General features: G+C 42.5%; 1 protein-coding gene across 2 annotated transcripts in view; it reads left to right on the forward strand.

Moving 5' to 3' along the window:
* LOC138293368 (cytochrome P450 2J2-like) overlaps positions 1–23,700 on the forward strand; it is a 271,463-nt gene extending 247,763 nt beyond the window's left edge. For both annotated transcript variants that reach the window (XM_069232563.1, XM_069232564.1), the window contains 2 exons: positions 933–1,071; positions 23,240–23,700. In XM_069232563.1, the coding sequence (XP_069088664.1) occupies positions 933–1,071; positions 23,240–23,421 (321 nt within the window). In that variant the 3' untranslated portion in view covers positions 23,422–23,700. The remainder of the gene's footprint in view (positions 1–932; positions 1,072–23,239) is intronic.
* The last annotated feature ends 322 nt before the right edge of the window (positions 23,701–24,022 follow it).

Consider the following 24,022-nt stretch of genomic DNA (forward strand, 5'->3'; position numbering starts at 1 on the left):
GTGGAAAAGGTGCTGTTGGATTTGGATGAGGTTCATTGGAAGGCTTTGAGATAATATTGCTTGAGCTGTTGTTGGAGTAATTTAGGTGTACATATGGCATCCATGGTATATGGGGAGGAAGCACTGGTGTGGCTTTGTATACAGCAGTATTTACATATCCTTCCTGAGGAGCATCTGAGTGTTGAACACCATTCAAATCCATGAAAGCCAGTGGTATGAGTCTCACCATCTACAATGAGGTAGGTAACAAAAGCTGTTATGTGGGCACAGGTATAGCTCCTTGAAGAAATGTGTTGTTAGTCATTAGAAATTATTCAGGTGTCACTTTTTGGAATGTACATTTCTAATCCCTCTGGTCCCTTGTCTAGAAAAGACTGGATTTCAGTTGAGCATTGAGAGAACTTAGGTTCTTCCTTACTTACATTTTTGCTCAAAGGATGATATTAATTTAATAGGAATTGATCGAAAACCTAACTGCCTTTTTCAGTATCCACTCCACATACTGATAATCCAAATACAGCATTCTGTTGTTCAGAGGAGCCATTATAATTGCTCCTTCTAGTGTTATGTTTGTATGACAAAAGTCAAAAGGCTTGGTTGCCTGTATTGTTTTAAATGGGTGGTTATTCACAGTGTTTGAGGTTGAAAGGACACACCATAGTCATGGAAGCCTTAGAGAAGCTAACTGCACTCTTACCCCCTATCCTCAAGCTCTCCAGAGTTTATGACTTGAAGTTGTCAATTGAGTAAGATCTTTGGTATTTACAAAGTACATAACCTTTTCCTTTCTACCACTGTCAAACGTTCTCAGAAAAGGAGAGCTCCCTCTTTGTCTATACTCTGAAGTTCCACAACAGATTTTTCATTAGGTTTTTACACCTCTGAAGAGCAACTAAAGCCAGTATATTAAGGCATGTCTATTCAATCTTTAGGGAACTACTGTGATGGCAAATATGGCATCGGTCCTGTATGATAAGAATGAGTGGAAAACCCCTGACAAGTTTAACCCGGAACATTTCCTGGAACATGGAGAATTTAAGAAGCGTGACTCCTTTCTGCCTTTCTTGATTGGTAAGATGGAAATCATTGGTCCATATGCTGAATGGTAAAGCATTGTGTTGTATTTTGTGTTTTTCATTACCAGTATGTCTGAGTGGGCTTCTGGAATGGTGAGAGAGAATGATGTAATACAATCTTGGTCTGTTGTCTGGAGTGGAAGCTAGAAGAGCGTTGGAGTTAGAGAGAGGATGGAGTCTATACCAGACATACCTGCTTTTGCTAAACCTAGAGGCCTATTATTTAAAAAACATACTTCCGACCTATGTGGTTCCAGACTATTCTGCCTTCTAACTACAACACATGCCTTCATAATGTGATGACAATACATTAATTGATTATAATGCAATACAATTGATGTGAACTGTGTATCAGTAGTCACCAATAGGACCTACTGTTGCATGTGATAAAATAATTTCCCAAAGCACCTTTTGCAGAAATAACTTTGCCAAAACATAGTTTACTTTAACTTAATTTTTCTGTTTCCAGCAAGTTTTGACTTTTGTAACTGAGCCTTTTTCCTGCTAGAATGCTAAGCTTTTTTGTTTGCTGTTTGGGTACTTTGTACCTTCATAATCTTTCCACATAAGGTATCTACCCTAAATTTGTGATTTGTTTTCAGTATCCTGGGGATTCCAAAGGTACCCAGCATTTGTGGATATATTTTGTTTCATGGGGGAAAAATGGGCAAAAAGCTGCATAACAAAGCAGTTTTTTTGCTAAAAATTTCATCAACAAAAAACTTGCTCTGCTAGCATAGCCATCTTCCCAGTTTTCCGAACAAGCACAGTTGCATCAAAAAACATTTTTACCACAATTTTTGTATTTTTCCAAAAAGTAGTTCATTTTTCCTATTTTTTTTGTTTCAAACTACTTGCAGTTTGTGGTGGAAACAGATACAGAATCCATTGATGACCCTGAAAAGCTATACATTTCCAAAAACTAGACAAAATTCTGAATTTAGGTTAAGGAGTCATTTGTGTAGGTCTCTCACTGTTTTCTCAAGGAAACTAAAGCCTTGATTACGAGTGTGGCAGTCTTAAGACCGCCACACCCGCAGTGGCGGTCTTACTGCTGCAGACCCTATGGTAAAGACCGCCATATTACAAGTACGGCAGTTTGCCCAAAGCCAGGTGATAGGAACTTTAAGACTCACCAGTTTGCAAAATGCCCTCTGAATCTGAGTATGGGTAACCACTAATTTAGAGGGGCACAAATAACCACTGTTCAGTCGGCACTGACATATCATAATAAGATACTACTCTACATTTAAAAAGGCATAGAAATTCACTGAAAGAAACAAAGGTTAAAGTTAAGGTATACTTACGTAAGGTAGAAAGATTTTAACTTTGAAATTTACTGCAAAATTGGACTTATAGATGTCTTCTAATAAAATATGAAGGTTTTAAAACAAAACACTGAATCTCACCAGTTACATGTAAACAGCATAAGTACAACACACAGCTTTCAGGCACTGCTAATGACATCTCACATTACATCACTGATGATATCTGAAATCCATGGTGGTGCAAGTTATATTTAGGTCGATTACATATAACTGGTTAATTTCAGTGGCCAGAAATGTTCGCACTACTCTTGCAGAGTACATAGGGACCCATTGTAAACAAAGATGTACCCCCTTTTAATGCCTGTTCTGAGCAGGCATAAAAAGTTCCAAAACAATTGACGCAATCTGTTAGGTTTCCTTGCGCCATTTTTTCGGGCCCTCCTAATGGGTAAAGCCCATGTTGCATACATTATTCCAGGCGCAGGCATAATGTGGTGCAAAGGATTACAAAGTGGCGCAATACAAGCATTGCTCCACTTTGTCAATATGGTGCGGGGATTTTGGCCTTGTTGGGCCACATTAGTGTCAGAAACAATTATGCTAATGTGGCGCAAGGAGGCGCTAGGGGCTCTTAAATATGCCCCTATGTATATTACTTACCAGCGGTCGCCAGTAGATAGTTATGGTTAGGACCTATATATATATATGTTCGATGGCATGTGTAGCTGCAGATACACATGCTGTGCACAGTCCGCCATCTGGTGTTGGGCTCGGAGTGTTACAAGTTGTTTTTCTTCGAAGAAGTCTTTTCGAGTCACAAGACCGAGGGACTCCTCCCATTTCGACTCCATTGCGCATGGGCGTCGACTCCATCTTAGATTGTTTTTTTTCCGCCATCGGGTTCGGACGTGTTCTTTTTCGCTCCGTGTTTCAGGTCGGAAAGTTAGTTAGAATCTCTGAAAAAAACGTCGGTATTGTTTGCGTTCGGTATCAGGTTAGTTAGAACAAATCGACACCGAATTTTGAAGAGCTCCGGTGGCCCTTTGGGGTTTTTTCGATCCCCCGTCAGGGCCTGGTCGGCCCGGCCACGTGCGACTTCAAGGCTGATGGAACGGACCCCATTCCGCTTCTGCCCAAAATGCCATAACAAGTATCCGTATACGGATCAGCATCTGGTCTGTAACTTGTGCTTGTCTCCCGAGCACAAGGAGGATACTTGTGAAGCCTGTCGAGCGTTTCGGTCGAGGAAGACATTAAGAGACCGAAGAGCCAGAAGACTGCAGATGGCGTCCACGCCGACAGGACAAGAGCGTTTCGAGGAAGAAGAAGAAGCTTTCTCCAACCATGAGTCGGACTCTGAAGAGCTCGACGCCGAAGAAACGCCGAAAACCGTGAGTAAGACGTCGAAACTCAAGACTCACAAGAAGTCAACAAAAGCCCAGGGGACGCCACCGCCAAAAAGGCCATGGCTTAACACGAAAATTAGGTGACCGATCCAAGGCACCGAAAAAGGGCAGGCTGGTGTCGAAGTCATCCGACTCCGGTCAAGATACCGCCACACAGCAACCTCGGAGCTGAGACAGCGGCTCCGAGAAGATTCAGCACCGAGACAGCGGCACCAAAGAAGTTCGGCCCGAGACACCACGCCGAAAATAAAAAAGGTTTCTTCGGAGCCTAAAGAGACGTCCGAAAAAATTTCGGTTCCGAAACATCCAGCCTCGGAGCCGAAAACAGGTTCCTACACAGAGGAACAAGGATTAACCTCCCAAATGCAAAAGCATAAATTCAGAGAGGAACTTGAAGTTGTAGAGCCAGACTATACACAGAGAAGGCTTCACATTCATGAGGACACAGGGAAAATAACCACTCTTCCCCCAATTAAAATAAAAAGAAAACTTGCCTTTCAACAAAAAGACAAGCAGCCACAGGCAAAGGTGGCAAGGAAGACAACTCCACCACCGTCTCCACCACCATCAATGCACGCATCACCAATAACAACTCCACCACTGATGCACTCCCCAGCTCATACTACAATGAGTCAGGATGATCCCGATGCATGGGACCTTTACGATGCTCCAGTATCGGACAACAGCCCAGACTCGTACCCTGCAAGGCCGTCACCACCTGAGGACAGTACATCTTACACACAGGTGGTCGCAAGGGCAGCTGCTTTTCACAACGTCACCTGGCATTCCGAACCAATTGAGGATGACTTTTTGTTTAACACCCTATTCTCCACCCATAGCCAATACCAAAGCCTACCTATGCTCCCAGGAATGCTAAAACATTCAAAACAAATCTTTCAAGAGCCAGTTAAAGGCAGAGCCATAACTCCAAGGGTGGAAAAGAAGTACAAGCCACCGCCAACAGATCCAGTTTATATTACAACGCAATTAACACCAGATTCAGTAGTTGTCGGGGCAGCTCGTAAGAGAGCGAACTCTCATATCTCAGGGGACGCACCACCTCCAGACAAGGAGAGTCGCAAATTTGATGCTGCAGGCAAAAGGGTTGCAGCACAAGCAGCAAACCAATGGCGCATTGCCAATTCACAGGCACTTTTGGCACGTTATGATAGAGCTCATTGGGATGAAATGCAGCATTTCAAAGAACACTTACCCAAAGAGTTCCAGAAAAGGGCGCAACAAGTGGTGGAAGAAGGACAAAGTATCTCAAATAATCAGATACGGCCTTCAATGGATACAGCAGATACGGCTGCAAGGACAGTAAACACTGCAATAACAATAAGAAGGCACGCTTGGCTGCGTACTTCAGGGTTCAAGCCGGAAATTCAACAAGCCGTGCTAAATATGCCATTTAATGAACAGCAGTTGTTTGGGCCGGAAGTCAACACTGCTATTGAAAAACTCAAGAAAGACACTGATACAGCCAAAGCCATGGGCGCACTCTACTCCCCGCAGAGCAGAGGCACTTTTCGCAAAACACCTTTTAGGGGAGGGTTTCGAGGTCAACCGACAGAAACCACAACATCACAAGCAAGGCCCACTTACCAGAGCCAATATCAGCGGGGAGGTTTTCGGGGGCAATATAGAGGGGGACAATTCCAGAAAAATAGGGGAAAGTTCCAAAGTCCCAAAACTCCTCAAAATAAGCAGTGACTTACAAGTCACACAACCCCATCACATAACACCTGTGGGGGGGAGACTAAGCCAATTTTACCAACATTGGGAGGAAATAACAACAGACACTTGGGTCTTAGCAATTATCCAGCATGGTTATTGCATAGAATTTCTCCAATTCCCTCCAAACGTCCCACCGAAAACACACAGTATGTCAAAACAACATATAGACCTTCTAGGACTAGAAGTTCAAGCATTGCTACAAAAAGAAGCAATAGAATTAGTACAAAAACTACAGATAAACACAGGAGTTTACTCACTGTACTTTCTAATACCCAAAAAAGACAAGAGTCTGAGACCAATACTAGATCTCAGAACATTAAATACCTACATCAAATTAGACCACTTTCACATGGTTACATTACAAGACGTAATCCCACTGCTCAAACGACAAGACTACATGACAACACTAGACCTAAAGGATGCGTACTTCCATATACCAATACATCCTTCACACAGAAAATACCTAAGGTTCGTATTCCAAGGAATACATTACCAATTCAAAGTGTTGCCATTCGGAATAACAACTGCACCAAGAGTTTTTACAAAATGCCTGGCAGTAGTAGCTGCACATATCAGAAGGCAGCAAATACATGTATTCCCGTACTTAGACGACTGGTTAATCAAAACCAAGGCGCTAAGACAGTGTTCACAGCACACAAAATATGTCATACAAATCCTCCACAAACTAGGCTTCTCAATCAACTACGCAAAGTCACACCTTATGCCGTGTCAAACACAGCAATACTTAGGAGCGACAATCAACACAGCAAAAGGGATTGCCACTCCAAGTCCACAAAGAGTTCAAACATTTCACAATGTAATACAGGCCATGTATCCAAAACAAAGGATACAAGTCAAAATGGTAATGAAACTGCTAGGCATGATGTCTTCATGCATAGCCATTGTCCCAAACGCAAGGTTGCACATGCGGCCCTTACAACAGTGCCTAGCATCACAATGGTCACAAGCACAGGGTCAGCTTCTAGATCTGGTGTTGATAGACCGCCAAACATACATCTCGCTTCTATGGTGGAACAGTATAAATTTAAACCAAGGGCGGCCTTTCCAAGACCCAGTGCCACAATACGTTATAACGACAGATGCTTCCATGACAGGGTGGGGAGCACACCTCAATCAACACAGCATCCAAGGACAATGGGACATACATCAAAGACAGTTTCACATAAATCACTTGGAACTGTTAGCGGTATTCCTAGCGCTGAAAGCATTTCAGCCCATAATAACCCACAAATACATTCTTGTCAAAACAGACAACATGACAACAATGTATTACTTAAACAAACAGGGAGGGACGCACTCGACACTGTTGTGTCTCCTGACAAAAAAAATATGGCATTGGGCGATTCACAACCACATTTGCCTAATAGCACAATTTATTCCAGGGATTCAGAACCAGTTAGCAGACAATCTATCTCGGGATCACCAACAAATCCATGAATGGGAGATTCACCCCCAAATACTAAACACTTACTTTCACATTTGGGGAACACCTCAAATAGATCTATTTGCAACAAAGGACAACTCAAAATGCCAAAACTTCGCATTCAGGTACCCACAGGATCAATCCCAAGGCAATGCTCTATGGATGAACTGGTCAGGGATATTTGCGTACGCTTTTCCCCCTCTCCCGCTCCTTCCATATCTAGTAAACAGGTTGAGTCAAAACAAACTCAAACTCATACTAATAGCACCAACATGGGCGAGGCAACCTTGGTACACAACACTACTAGACCTTTCAGTAGTACCTCATGTCAAACTACCCAACAGACCAGATCTGTTAACACAACACAAACAACAGATCAGACATCCAAATCCAGCATCGCTGAATCTAGCAATTTGGCTCCTGAAATCCTAGAATTCGGACACTTAGACCTCACACAAGAATGTATGGAGGTCATAAGACAAGCTAGGAAACCTACCACTAGACACTGCTATGCAAATAAGTGGAAAAGATTTTTTATTACTGCCATAATAATCAAATTCAGCCATTACATGCATCTCCAAAAGATATAGTACGATATTTACTACATTTACAAAAGTCAAATCTAGCTTTCTCTTCCATAAAGATACATCTTACCGCAATATCAGCTTACCTGCAAATTACTCATTCAACTTCATTATTTAGAATACCAGTCATAAAAGCATTTATGGAAGGCCTAAAGAGAATTATACCACCTAGAACACCACCTGTTCCTTCATGGAACCTCAACATTGTCTTGACACGACTCATGGGTCCACCATTTGAACCCATGCATTCTTGTGAAATGCAATACTTAACGTGGAAAGTTGCATTTTTAATTACCATCACGTCTCTAAGAAGAGTGAGTGAAATTCAAGCTTTTACCATACAAGAACCATTTATTCAAATACAGAAAAATAAAATAGTCCTACGAACAAATCCAACATTTTTACCAAAGGTAATCTCACCGTTCCACTTGAATCAAACGGTAGAATTACCAGTGTTCTTCCCACAGCCAGATTCTGTAGCTGAAAGAGCACTACATACATTAGACATCAAAAGAGCACTAATGTACTACATTGACAGAACAAAACTAATTCGAAAAACAAAACAACTATTTATTGCCTTTCAAAAACCTCATACAGGAAACCCAATTTCAAAACAAGGCATTGCTAGATGGATAGTTAAATGCATTCAAACCTGCTATATTAAAGCAAAGAGAGAGCTGCCTATTACACCAAAGGCACACTCAACCAGAAAGAAAGGTGCTACCATGGCCTTTCTAGGAAATATTCCAATGAACGAAATATGTAAGGCAGCAACATGGTCTACGCCTCATACATTTACCAAGCACTACTGTGTAGATGTGTTAACTGCACAACAAGCCACAGTAGGTCAAGCTGTACTAAGAACATTATTTCAAACTACTTCAACTCCTACAGGCTGACCCACCGCTTTTGGGGAGATAACTGCATACTAGTCTATGCACAGCATGTGTATCTGCAGCTACACATGCCATTGAACGGAAAATGTCACTTACCCAGTGTACATCTGTTCGTGGTATTAGTTGCTGCAGATTCACATGCGCCCACCCGCCTCCCCGGGAGCCTGTAGCCGTTTAGAAGTAGATCTTGAACATTTGTACATTTGTAAATATATTACTTTAAACTTTATTATGTACATACGTATTCACTCCATTGCATGGGCACTATTACTAGCATACACAACTCCTACCTCACCCATTGCGGAGAAAACAATCTAAGATGGAGTCGACGCCCATGCGCAATGGAGTCGAAATGGGAGGAGTCCCTCGTCTTGTGACTCGAAAAGACTTCTTCGAAGAAAAACAACTTGTAACACTCCGAGCCCAACACCAGATGGCGGACTGTGCACAGCATGTGAATCTGCAGCGACTAATGCCACGAACAGATGTACACTGGGTAAGTGACATTTTCCATATATACATATATATATATATATATATATATATATATATATATATATATATATATATATATATATATATATGCGTGTGTGTTCGGTGGCATGTGTAGCTGCAGATACACATGCTTTGCGTAAGTCCGCCATCTATTGTTGGGCTCGGGGTGTCACAAGTTTTTTTTTCTTCGAAGAAGCCTTTTCAAGACATGAGATCGAGTGGCTCCTCCACTCAGTGATGGTGCGCATGGGCATCGAGCCCTTTGTTAGATTGTTTTCTTTCCCCCGTCGGGTTCGGATGTGATTCCTCTCGCTCCTGTAGATCTCGGTTCGGTAGTATCTGATCTTCTCTCTTCTCTCTATAAACATCTGTATAGTTTTCGATCGCGTTTTTTCACTTATATTCGATCCGATTGTAATTGTCTGGGTCGATTAAACGCCCTTTTGGGCGACTGCGCCCTTCTTGGGCCTACTTCAACTGATGGTTGTCGAACAATATCAGTCTGATGTAACGGACCCCATTTCGTTTTTGCCCTCTGTGTCACACCAAGTTCCCAAACACCGATCTACACTCGGTGTGTCTTTCTCCGGATCACAGGGAAGAAAGCTGTGAAGCGTGTCGATCCTTCCGCTTGAAGAAAACTCTTAGGGATCGAAGAGCACGTAGGTTGAAGATGGCATCAAAGTTGTTGGAACAAACGGCTGATATTTTCAGAGAAGAACATGCTCAAGCTGCAGTTTCCATCTCAGACTCTGCTTCAGAACGCGTTTCGAATGGGGACAGAAAATCACTTCCAGCCGTGCAGTACGTGAGTACATCAGCTGCTTCCCATCACCCAAATACAACCAAAAAGGCTTCAGCACTGTTCTTGGGTTCACCACTGCTTGCGGCCACGATAGGACCCGAAAGACACATGCCGATGACCAACCCTCAGGTTCGGCCTTGAAAATTAAGACCAAAGGACATTCACCGCCGACTGAACAGCGTGCCCTACCTGTTTCGGGATCGAGTCGAAATGGAGAGCTTTCCACCTCAGAGCCGAAAAAACTACCATTGATTTCGGAGTCGACATTTTCGGCCCGACTAAAACATTCGGACTCCAGACTTTTGGAGCTGAAACCTGTGGGTGGAAAATATGCTCCAAATATAGAGCAGTCTTCAGAAATAAGGCCCATATTAGAAGTAATGGATCCTAAACAGCACAAAATCCAGATACACAAACAAACTTCTTCTCCTATAACAAAGAGAAAGTTATCTTTCCAAGAGGCTCTAGAAGCTGGACCTCCACCTGCTAAAATATTTAAGCATAAGAAGAAACCGAAGGCACTACAACAACCTTCACCACCACATTCTTCCTTACTTACTGTTTTTCCACCACCAGATATTCCACCACCACCTTCACCTACACAATTTTCTCCACAATCCCCTAGCTCTACACATGAGGATGATTTAGGTGTTACTCATTACAACATAGACCCATGGGATTTATATGATTCAGATCCCATACCTTCCAGTGATCTTGATTGATACCCGGCTGGGCCATCTCCACCTGAAGATACCACAGCCTTCAATCAGGTCATAGCTAGGGTAGCTGTATATCACAACGTGCAGTTGCATACAGATCCCATTGAGGATGATTTTTTATTCAACACATTAACATCCACTCACAAGGAGTATCAATGTCTACCCATGCTCCCAGGCATGCTTAAACATGCAGACCACTTTTTCATAGGAGCCTGTGAAGGCTAGAGTTATCACACCAAGGGTAGACAAAAAGTACAAACCTTCAGATCCACTTTTCATTCCAGAACAATTGCCAGCTGACTCTATAGTTAGGGCAGCAAGTAAAAGGGCAAATAGCCAATCCACAGGGGATGCTCCTCCCCCAGACAAGGTGGGTCATAAGTTTGATGAAGCAGGGAAAAGAGTAGCACCCAAGCTGCTAATCACTGGAGGATTGCAAATTCTCAAGCTCTGTTAGCCAGATACAATAGAGCTCATTGGGATGAAATGGAGGAGTTCTTACAATACCTTCCACCAGAACACCAGAAAAGGGCACAGCAGGTAGTTGCTAAGGGCCAGGCTATCTCTAATAACCAAAATTAGATCTGCCTTAGATGCAGCAGACACAGCTGCAAGGGGTATCAACACCAGTGTGATTATCAGAAGGCATGCATGGTTAAGAACTTCAGGGTTCGAACCTGAAATACAACAGGCAGTCTCAATATGCCTTTTGATAAGCAACACTATTTGGCCCAGAAGTAGATAACACCATAGTGAAACTAAAGAAAGACTCTGATGCAGTTAAGGCTATGGGTGCTCTTTATACTACCCCTACTTGGGTAATTGTTCGTAGGTCCCCGTTCAGAGGTGGTTTTAAACCATCAACCTCAGAGCCGTCCACATCCCAACAGAAACAAGTACAACAAGTTTACAATAGAGGCTGTTTCAGAGGCTCTTACAAATGAAATAACTTTAGAGGTAGGGGTAAATCCCCCACCACAAGAGGTTCCTCCACCTCAACCTAACAGTGACTTTCTGCACATCCCTACACAGTATACATCTCCTGTGGGAGGAAGACTGGCAAATATCTACCAACAATTGCACAACATTACAACAGATCAGTGGGTGCTGTCAATTATCCACAATGGTTATTGCCTAGAACTCATTTCTACTCCACCAAAAATTCTCCCTCGCTCGTACAGGTTTTATCTGGAGCACCTACATTTATGTATTATAACAGGAAGTACAATCACTTCTACTCAAGGGTGCAATAGAGATGATACCTATATCCCAACAAGGGACAGGAGTATATTCTCTATACTTCCTCATACCAAAAAAAGGAAGGTACTCTCAAACCAATCCTGGATCTCAGACCCCTCAATCGGTACATCCTGTCAGATCATTTCCACATGGTCACTCTTCAAGAAGTCATTCTCCTGCTACAAAAACAAGACTACATGACAGCATTAGATCTAAAAGATGCTTACTTCCACATTCCCCTACATCCAGCGTATCGCAAATTTCTAAGATTTGTGATAGCAGGCAAGTACTACCAGTTCAATGTACTACCCTTTGGAGTAACAACAGCACTAAGGGTATTCACCAAGTTCCTCTCAGTGGTTGCAGCATACCTCAGAAGGCAACATATACATATCTTTCCTTATCTGGATGACTAGCTTATAAAAGTTCAGCACCATTCAAACCTGTCAACAGCACACACAGTACACAGTGGATACCCTATACTATCTAGGGTTCACAATCAATTACCAGAAATCCCATGTGCAACTAACCCAAGTAGAACCGTATTTGGGGGCAATTCTGAATACTCAATCAGCATTAGCGTACCCAAACCCACTGAGAATTCAAGCTTTCCACAATTTCATATCTCAACTATAATACAATCACACTTACGCAGTAAGATTTATCAATAAATGTTTGGGAATTATGTCATTGTGCATAGCAGTAGTACCCAATGCATGTCTAAACATGAGACCCCTACAACAGTGTTTCTCACACAGTGGTCTCAGGCACAATGTCAACTTCACGATCTAGTGTTGTTGGACCGCCAAACTTACAACTCTCTATAATGGTGGAATCATACTAACGTATCAATAGGGTGGCCATTTCAGGACCCTGCGCCACAGACCATAATCACAGCTGATGCATCAATGATAGTTTAGGAGGCCATCTCAACAACCTTACCATACAAGGGGAATGGGACTTCATTCAACAAACTTATCACATAAAACATTTGGAATTGCTAGCAGTGTTTCTAGCACTCAAAGCTTTCCAACCACAGGTCATGCACAAAACAGTGTTGATAAAGACAGATAACATGACCACAATGTATTATCTACAAAAACAGGGGGAGCACACTCATCTCAATTGTCCCTTCTAGCACAGACAATTTGGAAATGGGCAATTCACCATCACATTCAACTACGGACCCCTTAAGCAGGACCAGCAACAAATACACGAATGGGAGATTCACCCACAAGTGATTGAACAATACTTCCACATGTGGGGAACCCCAGACTTGAACCTCTTTGCAACAAGCGAAAACGCAAAATGCTCACATCCAGGTACCCACACCCTCGATCTAAGGGCAATGCTCTATAAATCAATTGGTCAGGGATATTTGCTTACGTTTTACCCCCTCTCCTACTACTTCCATTTCTGATCAACAAGATCTGTCACACCTCCCTCACTATGATACTCATAGCTCCCACGTGGGCACGTCAACACTGGTACACAAAACTGTTTGTAGTTCCACATCAAAAGCTTCCAAACAGACCGGACCTATTGACTCAAAACAAAGGTCAAATCATGCATCCCAATCCCAGTATGCTCAACTTGGTGATTTGGCTCCTGAGGTCATAGAGTTTGGATATCGACAGCTTCCAACAGAATGTATGGACATTCTAAAAGAAGCATGCAAACCTACAACCAAACAGTGCTATGCAGCTAAATGGAAACGCTATGTATATTGCTGTCAACCCAAAAACATTGATCCACTTAAATCATCAGTACAAAATATTGTCTGTTATTTGCTTCACTTACAAAAAGCAAATCTTGCATACTCATCTATTAAAATTCATTTAACAGCAATAACTGCTTACCTCCAAACAGACGCCATACTTCTCTGTTTAGGATCCCTGTCAAAAAAGCTTTTATGGAAGGCCTTAAAATAATTATTCCACCCACACCTTCACCAGCTCCTGCCTTGAATATTAACATCGTGCTCACAAGGCTTATGGGTCTACCATTTAAACCCATGCATTCTTGCAGTGTTCAATTTCTCTCATGGAAGGTTGCTTTCCTCGTAGCTGTTACTTCCTTAAGAAGAGTTAGTGAAATTCAGGGATTAACTTTAGAAGAACCTTTCTTCCAAATTCACATAAATAAAGTAGTACTTAGGACAAACCCAAAATTCTTACATAAAGTAGTTTCACCATTTCACATCAGTCAAGCAGTGGAATTGCCAGTCTTCTTTCTATGGCCAGATTCAGTTGCTGAAAGAGCTCTTCACACTCTTGATGTTAAAAGAGCTCTCATGTAATATGGAACAAAAGAGTTCAGAAAATCTAAACAACTGTGGCTTTTCAACACCTCATAAGAGTAATCCTATTTCAAAACAAGGATTAGCCAGATGGATAGTAAAGTGTTGTTGGAAAATGGGTTACTGGTAAGGACAGGTAGGTACCTACACTTAGCAATAGGCCACTAACATCCACTTAGGTCCAGTTAGGTCTCAGTAAATTAAACCCAACTCAACCCTTGGTACCTTGGCAACGAGGTCAAGGCTTAACTTAGAAGACAGAGTGTAAAGCATTCAAATATCACAAAACATTATCACAAAACAGTAATTAAATAAAACACAGGAAACAGTTTAAAAATCCAAAACCAATTCATAAAAATAGATTATATTTTTATCTTTAAAATGACACCAAAACGAATAAAATCGGATAAGGGGAACCGGAGATATGAGTTTTTAAAGAATTAATTCTTTTTTTAGCGCCTAGAAACAAAAAGCGCCAATCAGGTCATCTGGTTGCACCTCGACCTAGGCAAAGTCAAAGTTTCAGGCCGACCACGATGGAGCCCTGCTCGGCTACAGGCCGCGGGAGGCCTCAGTTAAAGGTTTACCTTCACACTTAGGGGGTCATTACAACATTGGCGTGCGGCAACCGTCACCCGCCAAGTTGTAACAGGCCACGCGGCCGCCAATGCAGCCGCACTCCCACAGTGCCCATTATGACATCCCCGCCGGCCCAGCGGGGATGTGGGCTGCAACATGGGAGCCGGCTCCAAATGGAGCCGGCGGTGTTGCGGCTGTGCGACGGGTGCGGTTGCACCCGTCGCGCTTTGCACTGTCTGCAAAGCAGTGAAAAGCCGCATGGGGCCCCCAGGGGCCCTCGACTCCCCGTATCGCCAGCCTTTATCCTGGTGGTTGAAACCGACAGGAAAAGGCTGGCGGTAGGGGGACTCGTAATCCCCTGGGCAGCGCTGCCCTGGCAGATTACTACCGCCGAGGCCATTGTGGCGGGAAACCGCCAGCCCCGGCGGTGCGACCGCGGCACTTCCACCGCGGTCGTAAAGACCAGGGGAGCACCGCCAGCCTGTTGGCGGTGCTTCCGTCATTTCAGCCCCGGCGGTTCTGTACTACCAGAGTTGTAATGCCCCCCTAAGTCTCTTTTTTGAAAATTTTCTTCAGCGGGACGAACCTGCCAGTCCAATCCGACCTCCTGGAGCCCTTCTCCGGATACGCGTCGCGGGAATCCTCTGTGGAGATTTTTACCTTCGGACTTAGCTGTTTTTTCGAGGTGAAAATCCTTTGACCGGGGTAAACCTGATCTTGATCCGATGTCCTTGGAGCCCTCCTCGGATACGCTGGCTGGGAGGTCCCAGTCAACTTTTTACCTTCGGACTTAGTCTCTTTTTCTGAGATTTTCTTTACCGGGACAAACCAGCAAATCAGGCCGGGTCACGGTTGAGGCAAGCCGGCTAGAGTTGCCGCGGCGGGTCGGTCCCTCTATGGAGTTTTTTTTCAAAAGTTCTCCAAACTTCTCCAAACTTCTGGGGCTTCTCCCAGATGTCCTTTTAAGGTTCTTTTGAGGTCCACAGCTCACCCCAAGGGTCCAGAAGTTCTGAGATGGTCCTTGGGGGGTGTGGACTACAACTCCCAGAATGCACACGGCGCAAACTCCTTTTTGGCCACTGGACAGTGGTCAGCTGGTCAGTTTCTTCAGGAGTTGGTGCAGGGGACTCTGGTTACCAATTTTTCACCTGTAGCAAACAGGGAGTCCCTCCTTGAACCAGTTGAAGCCAGGCAAAGTCCTTCTTGTGGTGAAGCCCAAGTGTGCAGCTGGTGCAGTCCTTCTGAGTGCAGGTTCCAGGTGCAGGCCAGGGGTCCAGCAGGGCAGTCCTTCTTCTTCTGTAGTTCTTCCTTGTTGGATGTAGTAGGGAACTGAGGTGTGGGTGCAGGTCTGCCAGTTTTATCCTTGATCCTGGGTGAAAAGCAGGGGGGTCCTGGTTCTCCCATCAGGTGCAGGGTCCCTGTGATGACCACTTCCTGGGAAGTGTGACAGAAATCAATCCCAGGAGGCAACATTCTCCAAAAATCCATCATGGCTGAATCTGATTTTTGGAGGTTACAATCTGGCTGAGCCCACCCACTCTTGTGGCTATATATCATAAACACACCTCTCTCCTGCCCTCTCCTAATCTAATCAAGGGGGCAGCTAGTTGTCAGGGGTTTCAGGATGTGGGGGTGTTGCTGGTTGCTCCAAATGTCCTTCTCTGCCTTTGAAGAACAGTTTGGCAGCCCTCCCCCTTCCTGCCTCACCATCTGCTGAGGGGAGATTCCTCCCACAGGCACATTCCTTTGTGTGAAGCCAGGCCACTTGACACCTCATCAAAGCAGCCTGGCCAGGCTGCTAGAGGCTGGCCAATCAGAGCACAGCAGCAAAAACAATGCAGGGCTGAAATTGGCAACTTTTCAGGTAAAGTTTAAAACTCTTAACCTGAACAAGTTATATTAAATCCCACAACTGGAAGTTGTGGGATTTATTACAACAATTAATTTGATACCAAACTCTTGGTATCCATCTTTTAAGGAGACTTTAAAAATTAAAATAAAGCCTCCCCATTTTAGCCTATGAAGGCCATTTACTACAATGAGGGAAAAACGAATTTGGCTGTTTTTACCTCACCAGGGCTTATAAAACTATTTTTATAAGGTCCCTGCTTATAGTTACATGACACCCATTCCTAGGGGCACATAGGGCACACCTTAGGGGTGACTTATATGTAAAAATAAGGTAGTTTAAGACTTTGGAACTACTTTTAATTCCAAAGTCGAATTTGACACTGGGCACCTCAGCAGTGAACCACCTATGCTGCAGTCCCTAAACCTACATGCCCTACCATATACTAGGGACTTATAGGTAGGTTAACTTAGCCAATTATAATTAGCCTAATTTGAGTTTGATTTTACACAGAGCACAGTCCCTGGGGCTGGTTAGCAGTACCCAGGTCACCATCAGAGTCAGGAAAACACAAGCAAAAAGTGAAAAATGTGGGCAAAAAGTTAGGGGGCCTATGCAATCAGCCCTGTTTTCTCACAAGTGTATTCAGACTTACTATCTTAAAGCTAAAAAACAGCTATTAGTATCTTCTAAAGCACATTCTACTAAAAAAAGGAGCTTCAATGGCATTCTTAGGAAGTATAACGCAGAGATATGTAAAGCAGCCACATAGTCCACAACACACACATTTACTAAACACTACTGGGTGGATGTGTTATCCTGCCAACAAGCAAATGTTGGTCAAGCAGTGCTTAAAACACTATTTCAAACTATTCCAACTCCTACAGGATAGCCACCGCTTATTTTGGGAGGTGACGCTTTTCAGTCTATGCAAAGCATGTGTATCTGCAGCTGCAGATGCCATTGAACGGAAAATGTTACTCACCCAGTAGATACTTTATGTAAATATGTACATACACTGCATGGACATCTTATGGATATATATATATATATATATATATATATATGTATATATATATATATATATATATATATATATATATATATGTACATATACATTTCTTCACTCTTTACTTCACCCTCCTGCGGGTAAACAATCTAACAAAGGACTTTATGTTCATGCGCAATATCAACGAGAGGGGGATTCACTTGATCTCAGGACTCGAAAAAACTTCTTCGAAGAAAAACAACTTGTAACTCTCCGAGCCCAACACTAGATGGTGGACTTATGCAAAGCATGTGAATCTGCAGCACTACATGCCACAAACAGAGGTCTACTGTATGAGTAACATTTTTCATATATATATATATATATGTGCCAGGTAATCAGATAGACATATTTCATGACTTGGTTGTAACTGATTTGGAAAAAATAAAATATGTGAATAACAAGACCTGAAAGGAAAATGTGAGTATCGGGGAACAAGATGCTCTGAGGAGATTGATGAATAACTAATCAATTGAAATCAAACCAGCAAACAAGGGTGGAAATATTGTCATCTTGAATAAGAAGGAAAATTTGTAGGAGTCCACCAGACAGTTGGCGGTGAAATCACATTATTGTAGGTTAACTATGAACCCTATAAATGATCTCACTTTGGATATACATAAGAGATTAAGGAAATGGCAGTCTGATGGCCTCCTTAGCATTGATGAATTGAAATTTCTAACTAATGAGTGTCCTATTATACCTACTTTAAATTTTTTACCAAAGGTTCACAAAACCCTCAACAAACCTCCGGGTAGATCATTCATTTCTAGCTGCGGATCATTATATGAGACTATATCAAGATACGTGGATTACTTCTTTGCCCCGAGGGTAAAAAATCTGACCTCATATATTAAATATACTGGGGATTTTTTAAGATTGTTCAAGGATGTAGCATGGCAAAATGAGTATCTATTGGTGACCATAGATATGGTTTCCTTATATACAGGGAGGGCAGAATTATTAGGCAAGTAGTATTTTTGAGGATTAATTTGATTATTGAACAACAACCATGTTCTCAATGAACCCAAAAAACTCATTAATATCAAAGCTGAATATTTTTGGAAGTAGTTTGTAGTTTGTTTTTAGTTTTAGCTATGTTAGGGGGATATCTGTGTGTGCAGGTGACTATTACTGTGCATAATTATTAGGCAACTTAACAAAAAAAAATATATACCCATTTCAATTATTTATTATTACCAGTGAAACCAATATAACATCTCAACATTCACAAATATACATTTCTGACATTCAAAAACAAAACAAAAACAAATCAGTGACCAATATAGCCACCTTTCTTTGCAAGGACACTCAAAAGCCTGCCATCCATGGATTCTGTCAGTGTTTTGATCTGTTCACCATCAACATTGCGTGCAGCAGCAACCACAGCCTCCCAGACACTGTTCAGAGAGGTGTACTGTTTTCCCTCCTTGTAAATCTCACATTTGATGATGGACCACAGGTTCTCAATGGGGTTCAGATCAGGTGAACAAGGAGGCCATGTCATTAGATTTCCTTCTTTTATACCCTTTCTTGCCAGCCACGCTGTGGAGTACTTGGACGCGTGTGATGGAGCATTGTCCTGCATGAAAATCATGTTTTTCTTGAAGGATGCAGACTTCTTCCTGTACCACTGCTTGAAGAAGGTGTCTTCCAGGAACTGGCAGTAGGACTGGGAGTTGAGCTTGACTCCATCCTCAACCCGAAAAGGCCCCACAAGCTCATCTTTGATGATACCAGCCCAAACCAGTACTCCACCTCCACCTTGCTGGCGTCTGAGTCGGACTGGAGCTCTCTGCCCTTTACCAATCCAGCCACGGGCCCATCCATCTGGCCCATCAAGACTCACTCTCATTTCATCAGTCCATAAAACCTTAGAAAAATCAGTCTTGAGATATTTCTTGGCCCAGTCTTGACGTTTCAGCTTGTGTGTCTGCTTCAGTGGTGGTCGTCTTTCAGCCTTTCTTACCTTGGCCATGTCTCTGAGTATTGCACACCTTGTGCTTTTGGGCACTCCAGTGATGTTGCAGCTCTGAAATATGGCCAAACTGGTGGCAAGTGGCATCGTGGCAGCTGCACGCTTGACTTTTCTCAGTTCATGGGCAGTTATTTTGCGCCTTGGTTTTTCCACACGCTTCTTGCGACCCTGTTGACTATTTTGAATGAAACGCTTGATTGTTCGATGATCACGCTTCAGAAGCTTTGCAATTTTAAGAGTGCTGCATCCCTCTGCAAGATATCTCACTATTTTTGACTTTTCTGAGCCTGTCAAGTCCTTCTTTTGACCCATTTTGCCAAAGGAAAGGAAGTTGCCTAATAATTATGCACACCTGATATAGGGTGTTGATGTCATTAGACCACACCCCTTCTCATTACAGAGATGCACATCACCTAATATGCTTAATTGGTAGTAGGCTTTCGAGCCTATACAGCTTGGAGTAAGACAACATGCATAAAGAGGATGATGTGGTCAAAATACTAATTTGCCTAATAATTCTGCACTCCCTGTATATCCATTTCACACGAAGTGGGCCTAAAAGAAGTGAGTTATTATTTGCAACAGAGGAGTATCCAGGAATTGAAGCATTCTGAAATGCTACTGGAAATGATTGAACTATGCCTGAGGAATAATGTGTTTCTATTCAATCATGAGATCTACTCACAAATCTGTGGGACGGCTATGGGAGTTTCCTTCTCTCCAAACTATGCCAATCTTACAATGGGTTGGTGGGAAAAACATATAGCTTGGAGAGAGGAAAATGAGGAATATATGGAGAAGGTAGCAATCTGGCTCCGGTACTTCGATGATTTATTTTTAATTTCAAATGGTACTGAAATACAATGCAATGAGTTTCTCCTAAAATTGAAAACCAATAATGTGGGTTTGCAAATTACACATAAAATCAGTAGAACTTCTATTGACTTTCTAGATGTAATGGTATATATAGAAAATGAGAAAGTACAAACAACATTACATCGCAAACTGACAGCAACCAGTAGTGTGCTACATGGGTCCAGCTTTCATACCAAATCGTTGATGAAAATTATTCCCTATGGAGAATTCATTAGGATAAAAAGGAATTGTTTGGACAGTAAGGATATGGATGTTAAATTCAAAGATATAGAACAGAGATTTATGAGGAGAGGATACAAAGCTTGTGATATAAAACAAAGTGAAAAGAGAGCGAGATGGATGACACGTGCACAGACACTTGTAACAAAACGTGATGATGTGAGTAAGAAAGAAGATGAAACAATTAGACTTATACTAACATATAATAAAGAAAATCATCAGATTTTTGAATGTTTTAAATAAACACTGTCACATAATAAAGAGAGACCTGGATATTGGATTACGAGTAGGAGCGCGACCAAGTGAAACCTACAGGAAGGTTCCATCCCTGAAACATCAATTGGTAAAGAGTAATTTCGAACTCCTGCAAACATCCAGTTGGCTAACAACACATAATAAAGATGTCATATGCTGCAATAAATGTAAAGCATGCCGGATTGGATGTAATAAATATAAAATCATGGATGGTCAAGGAAGAGAAATCCCCATTTTGGACAGAATAAGATGCAATACAACATTTGTGGTGTATGTAATAGAGTGCCTCTGCTGGATGTGATACGTGGGGAGCACCATTTGTCCATTACAAAAGCAGATATTAAAGCATATCAGGGTGGTACAGAATGGGGATTCAAATTATGCCATGACGAAACATCTTAGAAGCCATAATGGTGCAGATTGGTTACATATGAAATATTTTGGGACTAGCCAGAATTAAAAAACATGAAACAGGAGGAGATAGAGTACTGCAATTGAGACATATAGAATCTAAATGTATTATTATACTCAAAACCAAGGCTCCATTTGGGATCAATGGGGATGAAGAATTATATTGCCATTTATAAAATATGTAGTTTGGATTATGGTTGCTCTCCAGAAGAACTAGATGGTATAGACTCCATATTTATATATATGTTGAGAGAAAGATAGTACGAGGGTACTATACCCAGAATTGAATCCCCATATATTATATGAAAGAGTACCTAAGAGGAATATTAGCAGCAGATGTATGGCATAGTGCTAATACATATTGTATTCAAGTTGTTAGCAATTTGGAGATTGTAGAAATAATTGTTTGTTGCTATGGGATAATTCATGGTACATTTATTATGGAACGGATAACAAGTTCAGAATGTATTGTTAGTTACACTAATTTATGTTTGGGTTTAAAGTATGTTTATTGTTTTTCATTTGATGTAACTACATATCCCATAATGCAACATAATTGCACTGGATGGAAAATGATATACAGGGGAAACTAAGGATGTGCTCACTAACCTGACGGTCGGGTGATGGATGTTTTGGTCTGTGGAACTTATTAAATATTAGATGATTGGAATCCTTGGAGTGCCGTGTTTTGACTTAATTGTCAATTGTTTCGAATATATATATATATATATATATATATATATATACACATATATATATACAAACACAAAAGCATCTATGTGTTTATTTTGGAAAAATGATTTTAGAACTAAGGGGGTGATTCTAATCCTGGCGGGCGGCGGAGGCCGCCCGCCAGAATTCCGCCCCCATAATACCGCTCCGCGGTCAGAAGACCGCAGAGGGTATTATGAGTTTTTCCCTGGGCTGGCGGGCGGTCTCCAAAAGACCGCCCGCCAGCCCAGGGAAAAACTCCCTTCCCACGAGGATGCCGGCTCGTAATCGAGCCGGCGGAGTGGGAAGGTGCGACGGGTGCAGTAGCACCCGTCGCGTATTTCAGTGTCTGCAAGGCAGACACTGAAATACCTTGCGGGGCCCTCTTACGGGGGCCCCGCGACCCCCCCTACCGCCATCCTGTTCATGGCGGCTTTCCCGCCATGAACAGGATGGCGGTAGGGGGGGTCAGAATCCCCCATGGCGGCGCAGCAAGCTGCGCCGCCATGGGGGATTCTGAGGGCAGCGGTAAACCGGCGGGAGACCGCCGGTTTACCCTTTCTGACCGCGGCCAAAGCGCCGCGGTCAGAATGCCCTGCGGGGCACCGCCGGCCTGTCGGCGGTGCTCCCGCCGACCCTCGCCCCGGCGGTCGAAGACCGCCGGGGTTAGAATCAGGGCCTAAATACTTTTAGCCTAAATTCTGCTTTATGTTAAACTCTGCTATGTTAAACTTGTATAAAATGTTATGGGAATGCGAAGTTATTGTAAAAGATTCTTTGGTAAATTATGTTATCAAATGCTACATCCTAGGCCTGGACGTTTTGGCCCTACTGGGCACACGCTATTCACCGTAGTTTACCCTTCTTTAGTATGTACATTATGACATTACACATGTTTCCAGAGTACCTGCCTCTGGCTCCTCTCCGGCTCCCGTGCAGCCTCTGCTTCCTCCTCCTGAACAGTCCAAAAACGTAATTCATGGTGATGAGGGTCAAGACTGGATGGGATTACTGAAATCATAAACACTTGTAAGTGTGATTGTCACATGAGTCGCTGGCATATACCTTTGGGGCTGTCACAATTTGCAAAAGTGGTATTTTTTCCGTAATGGCTTTTCAGCTCACAAAGATTTAATGAATGCATGCATTTCATAACAGTAAGAGGTAATGATACTGTAAATAATTGTATTATTAAAAATAAAACCACACTGTATGGCAAGCAACGAAGGTGGTAATTATAGGAGCAGGTTTTCTGTACAATATGTAAACACAGTTGAATAAAGACACCATGTCCACAGCAGCTATGTTTATCTTTCACTTAATTGTATTTTGTCTGCATTTTTAGGAAACCGTGTCTGTCTTGGGGAACAATTGGCTAAAATGGAGCTCTTCCTCTACTTCACCTCCCTTCTCCAGAGGTTCAGCTTCAAGGCACCCAAGGATGTCCAATTAAATGTTTCCAAATTCACACTTGGAATCACACTTTCCCCACTGCCATACAAGATTTGTGCAGTTCCTCGCTGCTGAAGGCACTGACAATTACTCCATCCAAACACTCTTTATTTGTTTTTGTTGTACCTTGCATCTCAATGACGAGTCCCAGAGTTCAACATGATTGTTGCCTTGATAGCAGAGGGGTACTCAACAATTTAAAGAGGTTAAAAAGCTTATGTAATTCAAATTCTCTTTTTGTTTCTTTAGTCATACCAGAAGATATGTAGCAAGAAATAACCAATATACGTTAGCGGATTATCTCATAAAACGTTAATATATATTAAAATCCAAATAATGATTAGTTGGACCAAATGAGGTATACGTTTTTTTTGTGACAAATGAAAAAATGGCATTTCTTTTATTTCTTACGTTTCTTCCTCCTTCAACACTGATGGTGACAGACTTCAAAGCATGAGTATGAGGACAGCAAGTGACGGTCCAAGACGTCCTGTACGTGTTTCTGTGGATGCCCTTACCAAACTCAACCTCTCCCAGTGCAGCTTGTGCCTATCACCTGAAAAAGACATAAGGAGAAGCCTGTCTGGTGCTCTTTAGATCAATAAGATGAGATTACACCTTTGTAAAACAGTGTAAGCTGTTTTTGGTCCGGTTGAAGAAGAGGCAAATCTTGTCA

The sequence above is a fragment of the Pleurodeles waltl genome, chromosome 4_2, assembly GCF_031143425.1.
Source record: "Pleurodeles waltl isolate 20211129_DDA chromosome 4_2, aPleWal1.hap1.20221129, whole genome shotgun sequence".
Taxonomy (NCBI): Eukaryota; Metazoa; Chordata; class Amphibia; order Caudata; family Salamandridae; genus Pleurodeles; species Pleurodeles waltl.